The sequence below is a fragment of the Kogia breviceps genome, chromosome 2 (genome assembly GCF_026419965.1).
Source record: "Kogia breviceps isolate mKogBre1 chromosome 2, mKogBre1 haplotype 1, whole genome shotgun sequence".
NCBI lineage: Eukaryota > Metazoa > Chordata > Mammalia > Artiodactyla > Physeteridae > Kogia > Kogia breviceps.
This window is the reverse complement of record NC_081311.1, coordinates 73671794-73682687: the sequence shown is the minus strand read 5'-3', so window position 1 is coordinate 73682687 and position 10894 is coordinate 73671794. Positions and strand designations below refer to the sequence as shown.

The 10894-nt window shown below is 42.5% G+C and overlaps 1 protein-coding gene across 4 annotated transcripts in view; it reads right to left on the bottom strand.

The window, feature by feature from the left end:
* Positions 1–1161: 1161 nt before the first annotated feature.
* CCDC6 (coiled-coil domain containing 6) overlaps positions 1162–10894 on the bottom strand; it is a 114733-nt gene continuing 105000 nt past the window's right edge. Inside the window, exons 8-10 of one of the 4 annotated variants that reach the window (XR_010838971.1) lie at positions 6571–6695; positions 6373–6449; positions 5095–5769 (exon numbers count right to left, since the gene is read on the bottom strand). Coding sequence is in view for 3 of the 4 variants with exons in the window: in XM_059055076.2 (XP_058911059.1) it covers positions 5308–5502; positions 6571–6695 (320 nt within the window). In the remaining variant the exon portion in view is untranslated. Of the gene's footprint in view, positions 6450–6570; positions 6696–10894 lie in introns of all 4 variants that reach the window. The other 3 variants (XM_059055076.2, XM_067025607.1, XM_067025608.1) reach the window with 3 other exon arrangements.

Sequence of the window (10894 nt, the reverse complement as noted above, 5' to 3'; positions counted from 1 at the left end):
TAATAGGAGATCTTGCTTAAGCCAAAATGAGTCAAGACTCACTCAAGGTTTATTTAGCTCTTTAATATGGAAAAGGACCTAGATTTAAACAGTTTGCACTCCTAAGACGATATCACAACTGTGTTCTTGAAGACTGTGCTCCTAGGGTAGGATCCTAAGTCTGTGCTTTTCCCCTACAGAACGTGGACTAGCTGCTAGAGGCTTCCTAAAATGCAAGGTGTATAAAACATCACCCCCAATATTCATTCTACCTTTCTACCTAAAGGAATGGACGTGGAAATGACTTGCGTCTTATTGTATATGTGAAGGCCTGTGCTAGAGGGCTTCATCTTGATTTTCTCATCTTAGCAAGACATATAGTATTGTTATTTTACAGGTAAGAAACTTGAGTTCCAGGGAGTTTAAGTAACTGAGCCCATGAAGGAACTGGTACTCAAACCTAGAACTCATTCTAAAGCCATGCTTCCTATATACGTAGGAAGAGAAAACCATACAAACAGACTTAAAAATTTAAGAATAAGCTAATATACTGAGTGTAATTTCCAAAGCCTGACTATATATGTGCGTGTATATACATATATCTAATTGTTTATATGTAACATTTTGGGAATGAGTGTGGTTTTCCTATCCTTTTCATAATCTCCTAGGTTTACGGTTTTCAAGTGAAATACAACACAGATATGGAACACTGCACAGATCATAAACGCACAGCTCAATGAATTTTAAAAAACTCAATACATCCAGGTAACCAGCATCCTGAATAAGAAACAGAGCAGTACCAATCCCTTTTGTGTCCTCATCTTTTTTTTTTTTTTTTTTTTTTTTGCAGTACGCGGGCCTCTCGCTGTTGGGGCCTCTCCCATTGCGGAGCACAGGCTCCGGACGCGCAGGCTCGGCGGCCACGGCTCACGGGCCCAGCCGCTCCACCGCACGTGGGATCTTCCCAGACCGCTACACGAACCCGAGTCCCCTGCATCGGCAGGCGGACTCTCAACCACTGCGCCACCAGGGAAGCCCTGTCCTCATCTTAAGTTCACTTTCTAAGGCAGCCTTTAGTATTCAAAACCTAAGCTGGATGTCTATCAGAAATCACAGGGAAACAATGTTCATTTTCCGACTCAAAGACCAGAAAGAAAGAGATAGGGTATAAAGCTCAAGAGGTTCGTTTTAAAAAATTATCTTTATTTAGGTTTCTGATTCAGCACATGTATCAAAGACTAATCAACATAAAGAAGTAAATAAGACATTAATTGGAAGTCTTACATCTCTCTAAACTCTGACCAAGAATGTCAAGATTGCCACTATTACCAGAACTCCAACCTAGTCAAGTTGTAGACAAGCTATCATGAACGACATACAGTGTGCACAGATACACAGAGGCCAAAGACATGCTAGCACTTGGCTCTCCTCTCTTCCTTGTTGATGTCCTTCCATGGGACAGTCCACTTTTGCTGTCCATGCCTAGGTCCAAATAAAGTCCAAAGAAGGCTCAGGGTCAACCTGATCCAACACTCTGCTGGAGGAATGCATTCTCAAACTGTTGTACCTGCAACTTTGTTTTTGCCAGGATGAAGTTCAGATCGAGATGTACAATACAGTCTAGATGACGGTGCAGACTAAGTGAAGAACTAAAGTTGAGCAGTAACCCGAGTTAAGGCATGAATGCACACACATGTGCACACACACAGCACCCACGCTATCATGAACACAGGATTCCTTCCATTGCCTAGAGAGAGGCAACCAGGGCTTGGCAGTTAACCACAACTGCTGAGCATACTGAAGCATGCCCCCCATAATTTTATGTTAACAGCTGTGTGTGTATGTTTTATCAAAAAATAAAAAATAAAAAAAAGAGAAAAAGGAAAAAAACTTAAAAAACCAAAAACAACAAGAAAAAAAAAGAAAAACAAAAAAAATCCCCAAACCTAAAAACCCCTTAATCTCTTACAATGGCTCTTGAGCATGGAACTCACGTAGCAGCGTCAATGGCTGGATCTTTAGTAATTTGGAAATAAAAGGTTGTTTTACTATGTATTTCTTTGGTAGTCATCACTACAAAGTTTTCAGTGTTGGTTACCTATAAGACAAGTACTAGATAGAAGATCAAGTTATGCAGAAATATTTCTTCTGTACTGATAAGATAAAAATAGTGAGCTCTCCAAGCACAAGTTACTATGCTTTTTCTTGCCTTATGGGGCATCCTCTACAAGCAAGGCTTCGTGCAGGAAAAGTTCGTGTCTACCTAACAAAGGGCGATACATATTCTATCTTCCTACAATTGAAGTTAATGAAAATTCACATTATCTGTTATTTCTGGTCAAATCAGTTAGAAGCTGATTACAAAGCGCCAGCAAGCACTTGGTGTAAAAGCCACATTCTGGTCACACATTCATTCCATGGTTGTGGTCAGTCTCTCAGGAGCTCAGAATTTAAAACTCCTTTCAATTAACAAAGGAGCAAGTTAAATCAAATCTTAAATACTTCCACCATCTGCCAAATCTCTGGAAGTCTGTCTAGAATGCCAGCATGCTGGATGAAAGAGAGCAGTTCAGAGCCCAGAGAGGCCTCAGGTGTTAGGGAAAGTAATTTGGTTTTGTTTAAAAGGCATGGTCCTCTGGCGAAGAGTACTTATCCTATTAGCAGCACAGCGGTAGCCAAGGGTCTCTGTCAGCAAGACAGGAAAATGAAGCTACTGAACCTGCTGTCGTTCCCACCCGCCTTCCAAGGCCTCTGGGGCCTCTGGGAGTCAGTGCGGGGTTGCCCTGGGCGGGTAGGCAACAGGAATAGCAGGGACCCAGTTCAGCCCCCACGAGAAGTGCTCCCAGATAAGTCAGCTTCTCATGGCCTTGGGGTTGGAATCTTCGGGGTCCCTGGGGGCTAAATCATTGCCAAGGAGCTGCCCTAGCAGGTACTGCCCAAGTGTGACAGGCTCCACACGGGGTCATAAAACACTCGAACAGGACATGAAACAGCATCATTTCAAAAGAGTAGTGTTTGTTCTATCAATCCAGAATGTCCACCAGGAGAGGCAACTAGATTTATGGTGAAAAAGTGCCGTTTGAAGGAGCTGTGTTTTATTTTGCAATGAAATGACTGTCTAAGGAAACCGGCGCTACATTTCTGTAGAAGTCTGGATGTCAAGAACCTGTCTCCAAAAGGCATTTATCAGAACTGTCTGCTCACTGCAAGTGCTTTTTTCAGTCACCACAGGGCAATGTTTTGACTTTTGTGCTTTCAGGAGGTCACTAAATTGCTAGCAAGTGGAGGGAAGATCATTACATTTTGGACTTTCTTGTCTGAGTGCAAGACACTATCCAACAGCACTGAAATCTATCGTCTCTTAGAAGATTCTTGTAAACATATACCACTTCTCCTATAAGAAAAACTGAGAACTGTACGATCGGGCAATATTTGTTCGCCTGCTCTCAGAATTCCTCAAAATGGCCAGGTGCCAGGAGGGACGGTGAGCCGTTGGTGAAATCCCGGGGTTGGACAGGACCCCATCAGACTGAATTAAAAACCTCAAGCCTCAATAATTAAATGCCAAACTTCTTCCCCATATTTGAAAACTGTACTATGATTATGTATATCACACATTATAAATAAAATTTATAGAGACCTACGATTTCTTTCAAATGATTGAGGAGTGACACTCTCAGTTTGGAGGTGGGAACTGAAAGAGCCAAAAAAAAAAACCCCTATTGTTGCTTTTACCCTCAAGTTCTTAAGATGCTGGTCAAACACTATTAGCCAGCGAGACTTTTTCTCATTCTGTAACTCTTAAAAATTCATTCAAAGGCAAAAATGGAGGTTTCTCTACTGTACAATATTAAATATCTACAATGTCATGGTTCCTTATGGTTAGGAGTATGTTCTAGCTATTAGAGACGGCTGTCACACAACATGGACTCTTAAAAATCACGGATAAATTAATTTTCAGTTCTCTGATTACATCCAACAGATACACATTCTCATCATAAAATATACATTCTCTAGTAAGTTAGTTTTGTCCACAGCATATATAAATATGCAAACACAGGTGGTAAAAATCACTTTACTACCAAAGTACAAAACAGTTAACTGCTGAAAAGCCAAAATAAAGGTGTTGCAAGTGTTAAGAAAAGACCGACTCATGGCGTTCCACTTTAAAGTGAAACCAAACGATTTATTTGTGCTAAATGAATGGAAACGACGCATTCAGGATATACTTCTTTGTACACTGCGCTTGCTTTCACTGGGCGAACTAAGCAGTCCTCAATGCTAATGTGCTACTTTCCTCTACGCCTCTTTCTTTCCTGCCAGCAATAAAGCATCTTGGCCACTGTGCCAAGATGTTCCTATAATGTTCATTTCACATAGTATTTTCTCATAGTACTCTGCACCTTTAAAATATTTGTTCGAACTCTATTTTAGGGGAACGCAAGTAGAGAATGGAAAGGGAAAATAGCTGTTTCTGTCACCATCACATTGCCTTCTGCAGCAGAAATCACACAGCACGTTCTAATCAGCCATCGCAACCACTGGCGGGTAGGACAACAGTTATCGACTCACGTGAGAGGGCCAGTTTGGGTAGGGTAACATCAAGGATAAAGAAAGACTCACACCCGGATATACGATAATGATCTATCCCATGTATGTGGAAAAGGTACAGCCATGTGATGCAATACTTCAGGAGATCTGTTTTACAAGAGACATGGATGTTGAGATATACTGAAAATAACTCATACAAAGTGTATCCGGAAAGCTCTGTTAAACATTGTCTTGGGCACTGATGCATCCAACTTCCCATTCTACAGTGACAGCTAGATTTTCAAAGGTCTGAATTGTAGTGCTGAATTACTGGTATGCTTGGTAAACGCTATTCTAATGGGGGGGGCGGGGGCGGTAATAACAGCTCAGTAATTTTCTGCAAATTCATGGGAAAAAAATATAAAAAAGATATCCCTTTTTATTTTACAAAACCTAAAAGCCAGGAAAATGAAGCTCTGGGGCCAAGCAAAAAAATTGCACACCGCTGCTGAACTACCAAATTGTTGAAGAGCCAATGTCCCAGCCAGGGAATGGACGCACATGAAGATTCAAGTAAAACACCGATGGAGAAAGTCGTCTGTTTATCGTGTTGTAGACCCACAACACTGGCTGCGTTTCCGACACACATTTACAACACAATGAATAGTGAAGCCTAGATAACCTCAGTGCAAATAAGTCAGATCCGAATATGCCAGGGAAGGAAGCCTGTGGCGTCTTGAGTGGACGGCTCCACTGCACGAACGAGTCCCAACGTGAGGTTCGGACTGCGCACACGCATTAAGGCTGGGAGGAGGGGTGCACCGAATGTTGCGAGGGGGCGGGCTGCAAGGCGGCTGCCGAGGGGACCGCGGGCTGCATGGGTGGCGGAGGCGGAGGTGGCGGAGGCTGGACGGGGGTCTGTGTGTTGGGAGACGGAGGCGGCGTGGGCCGTTTGAATTTGTCAGGGCTGTTGCTCCTTCGCGGTGAAGGCCTCTGCAGACAGGACAGGAACAGCAGGTCAGAGCAGGCACAGACAGCCGACCCTACCCCAGCGTGACTCGGCGCCCAGGCTGCCCCACAGCGGACCAACAGAGACCAAACACCAGCGAGGTCCTTGTCCATCCCTACTGGTTTCTGAACCCGTCAGGAAAACTTCAACAAGGTAGAGTTTACACCGACATCTATGAAAAAGCTATGCAAAATCACCATGAAACGTGCATCGACCGAACGACTGGACTTTCACCCTTCGATGAGACAGTCCTAAAATTAAAAAACAGCTGTCACGGCCTCCCCTTGACTCTTTTCTGTTCGTTGTACGTCTCCACTTCCTTCAGTCCCTCAAACAAGTTGTCAATATCATGAAAGCTACAGCTCAACCAAAAACGTTCCTGCTTTAACGTAATGCTCATCAAACCAGCAAAACAGATTCAGAAATCTCTTACGTGCTTTTTTTAGAGAATGGGGTTCCTCTTTTCAAGATTCCCTCACTGGGAATACCCTCAGTTCTACCCTATACTCAAACCCCTATTAGCGACATTTCTAACCGGTCTATTACTCAACTAAACAGCCAGCTCTAATGAAAACACTCCCCTGAGTAGAGTCTGAACCAGATACCCTTAAGGTTCCTTCTAATTCCAGGAAAGAAAATTTTGGATGAAACTAGAAACAAGTCTAATTTCAGGAAGAATACTGAGGGTCAGTGAACTGTGAAGGTGCGGACAATAAATATTTTAGACATTATGGCAACCAACGATAATTCGCTATGGCAAGGAGCTGGCTAGAGTTCAAACGAGGCATAGGCCGGAGGTCAAATTACGTTTCACAAAAGGCAATATTTCATAGAAAATGAAGGTGAAGTCTTGCCTCCTGGGAAGGATTTTAGTTTCAACACCAGAATGCAGCATCAAACTGTTGGGAGGTCTCTAGAAGTTTAAGGTGAACTGAAGGAAGGAAGAAAGAAGAAAGGTAAACGTCCGAGGACATCAATGTTGGCTTCCACGGAGGACCAGTCGCTACCACCATCAGGAGTGAAGCGCTGCTTCCTGCCCCATGGATACTTACCGTGATACCGTGGGATGCTCCCATATGCTGCACATGAAGACCTGGGGAATTGTAATAAGACATTCCGGCTCTAGTCAGTGAAGTTGGTGGCGTGAAACCAACCGTGTGACTTGCATACGAGAGACCTGAAATATAACAACAACTTGTAAGTATTATTACAAACTCAACTATCTGGTATCTTTAAGCATCTAGGAGGCTTTAAAATGCAGAAGTTCTTAGTCACCCACAAAAATGCAAACAGATAAGAGGAGTGGTGGGCTCACCAAATGGCCTGCTGGATGGATAACAAGGGATATAAAAGTCAAGCCCTGGAACAGACAAGATAGCCCAGAAGTAAGTGCACACATAAATGGTCAGATAATCTTCAGTGAAGGTGCCAGTAATATGCAATGCGGAAAGGGTAGTCTCTTCAACAAACGGTGCTGGGAAAACTGGAGATTCATGTGCAAAAAAAATGAAGGTGGAGCCCTATCTTACACCATACACAAAAATCAACTCAAAATGAATTAAAGACCTAAATATAAGACCTGAAACCATAAAACTCCTAGAAGGAAACACAGGGGGAAAGCTTTATGACATTGGTCTTAGTAATGATTTCTTAGATATGACACCAAAAGCCCAGCCAGCAAAGCAAAAATAGCCAAGTAGGACTACAGCATACTAAAAAGCTTCTGTTCAGCAAAGGAAATAATCAACAGAAAGGTAACCTATGGAATGGGAAAAAATATTTACAAACCATATATCAGATAAGGGGTTAGTATCCAAAATATATAAGAAACTCCTAAAACTCAAAAGCAAATAAACAAATAACCTGATTTAAAAATGGGCAAATGACTTGAATAGACATTTTCCCAAAGACAACATACAAATAGACAATAGGTATATGAAAAGATGCTCAGCTTCACCAGTCATCAGGGAAAAGCAAATCAAAACCATAATAGGGGGCTTCCCTGGTGGCGCAGTAGTTGAGAGTCCGCCTGCCGATGCAGGGGACACGGGTTCGAGCCCCGGTCCGGGAAGATCCCACATGCCGCGGAGCGGCTGGGCCCGGCCATGGCCGCTGAGCCTGCGCGTCCGGAGCCTGTGCTCCGCAACGGGAGAGGCCACAACAGTGAGAGGCCTGCATAACGAAAAAAAAAAAAAAAAAAAAAAAAAAAAACCCAACCATAATAGGATATCATGTTACACCTGTTGGGATGGCTATTATGAAAAATAAAAATAAAAAACATTTTTAAAGTGTTGGCAAGGATGTGGAGAAAAGGGAACTGCTAATGGGAATGTAAATTGGTATAGCCACTATGGAAAGCAATATGGAGCTTCCTCAAAAAATTAAAAATAGAACTACCATATGATCCAGCAATCCCACTTCTGGCTATTTATCCAAAAGGATTGAAAACAGGATCTTGAAAAGAAATTTGCACTCATGTGTTCATTACAAAACTACTCACAGTAGCCAAGATGTAGAAACAACCTAAAAGTTCATCAACAGATGAGTGGATAAAGAAAACATGGTACATACATACAATGGAATATTATTTAGCCCTTAAAAAGAAAATTCCTTTTTAAAAGAACATGGATGAACCCAGAGGACATTATGCTAATATAAGCCAGTAACAGACGGACAGATACTGCATGATACCACATACATGAGGGATCTAGGTCAAACTCACAGAAGCAGAGAGCACACGAGTGGTTGCCAGGGGCTGGGGGTAGAGGAAATGGGGGACTGTTGTCCGATGGACACAAAGTTTCAATTTTATAAGAAGAATAAGTTCTAGAGATCTACTGCACAACATTGTGCTTTTAAAAAAAAATTTATTTTATTTTTGGTTGCATTGGGCTTGTGGGCATTCTCTAGTTGCGGCGAGCAGGCTCTTCGTTGTGGTGCGTGGGCTGCGGTGGCTTCTCTTGTTGCAGAGCACGGGCTCTAGGTGCGCGAGCTTCACTAGCTGTGGCATGTGGGCTCTAGAGCGCAGGCTCAGTAGCTGAGGTGCACCGGCTTAGTTGCTCCGCAGCATGTGGGATCTTCCCGGAACAGGGCTCGAACCCATGTTCCCTGCGTTGGCAGGTGGATTCTTAACCACTGCGCCATCAGGGAAACCCCATTGTGCTTTTTAAACAATACTGTACTGTACAGTTAATAATGTGTTACGAGGGTAGACTATCTCATGTAAAGTGTTCTTATGACTAAAAAAACCCAAAGTCCAGCCTTGACAGGAGTCCAACTGAGATGTACAAAAGTAGAAGACATGAGAAGAAACAAGAGTAAAGTGGAAAAAATAGAGCAAAGGGGTAAAAATCAGATGCAAGAAAAGGGTAAGTGTCAAAAGATATACCAATAATAACAAGACAAAACCAATGGGTGTGTATAGCAGCCACAAAGCAAACAAAAAAATCACCACTGAGAACTTGGCAACTTCAGGATATTCAATGAAGAAAACAAAAAGCCCTATATATGCCAATGTTCCCCCCAAAGAAACTGATATTTAAGGAAGAAACACCCCCAGCCCACTATAACCTTCTGCATAGTCTTCATCTAGGACCCCAGAATCAGCTCCAAAGTTTAATGCCCAGATCTTAGTTCCCTGACCAGGGATCGAACCCGTACCCTTGCAGTGGTCAAGCAGTCTTAACAACTGGACCACAAAGGAAGTCCTTAAAGACGCTCTTCTATAGTGTCTTTTGACTTCCATGGTTGAGACATGCAGCCACCACGCCTATCTTTAGTTGTCCTGTCCCGGAATTTGTCTGTGCCCTCAACATCTATTGTTAAGGATTGTATTTCTTGCTTTGACTATCAACTAGTGTGCTGCTTTCTATTTGACATATTTCCATTTCCAATTGTGGATTTTTGGTTCACATGTAGAAAATGGAGGTCTAGGGTAAAGCACAAGTCTTTGAGAGTTCAGTGGTCATTTACTGTGACTTGTATTTGTATCTCAAGAACTTCGTTCAGCTTGGGGAGGGAGGAAGAGGTTTTCTTTAAACAACTTTGGGAAATACAACCCTAATTCCATTTCTTATGAAAGTGATGAAATTTAAGAGAAAAGCTTTGAAAGTAGGTCCTTATCCCCAGATAGAGAAGGTCAGGGGGTTCGATTCATAATATAAAATAAATAAATAAGATCAAGCCCATTGCCCAGTATGACAAGGTTAATGCTGAGCATGTTAAACTGCTAATCACGAATCTTCAAAGACTGCCTATTGCCTACACAAATTAAAAAAAAAAAACAAAAACAAAAAAACAAAAAAAGTCCCTTCTCTGGCTATTAAAAAGGCCTGCATTTGGCTCCAAACTATCTCCTGATGTTCTAGGTCAGTGGTTCTCAATACCAAGAATTGAAGCCCTCGTCCGACCCCCAAATCAAGTGAATCTGAATCTATGGGGAGCAGGACCCCAGGACAGCCAGTGATAAGAACCTCAGCGAGCTGATCACTTTTGATTCTGACCTCCGCGTCTCAGTTCCCACCATGGCCTTTGCCTGGGATGTCTTCTCTTTACTGCAGGACTTGGTTCCGCCTTCTCCCCTTGTCAATCAGGACCTCACTCAGCCTTTGGAGGGGCAAAGAGCCCAGACTCCAGAGCCGACTGCCATATTATCTCGGGCTCTAGTTCTGCCACTTGGTGCTGAGCGACAGTGGACTTTAGATCCCTCAACTGTGAAATGAGATTATCACAGTGACTGCATAAGGTTGTTGTGAGGATGAAATGAGTGCCTGGCACAAAAGAAGGGCTCAGCATGTTTCAGCTCATTAACCTCTCCTTCAGGGTTCTTCTCAAAAGCTCTCTAAGCTGGTAGCTCTCTCCTCTTTGAAACTCTCTTTAAATTATTTAGCGCTTTTTAAAAATTATACCTTTTAATTTTATCCTAACTTTCAATTTTTAAATAGTTTGTGATTTGTCAGAAGTTGCAAAAATACTACAGGGTCCCTGTCTACCCTTCACCCAGCTCCCCCCAGTGACATCTTACATAACCAGAGCACACTGTCAAAACCAGAAAATTGACACTGGTCCAACACAAGTGACTAAGGTACAGACTTTATTTGGATTTCATCAGTTTTTAATGCATTCTTCGTGTGTGTATGGGTACAGGTGTAATTTTTATCACCTGTGTAGATCCAAGTAATTATCACCACAATCAGGATACAGAACTGTTACAAAAACACAAGCAAGATTCCTTGTGTTGTCCCTTTATTGTCACCCCTTCCCCCTAATCCTAACCCCTGGCAATGACTCATCTGTGCTCCATCACTGTAATTTTGTCACTTTGAGAATGTTATAGATATGAAATCATATAGTATATAACCCTTTGAGATTAGCTTT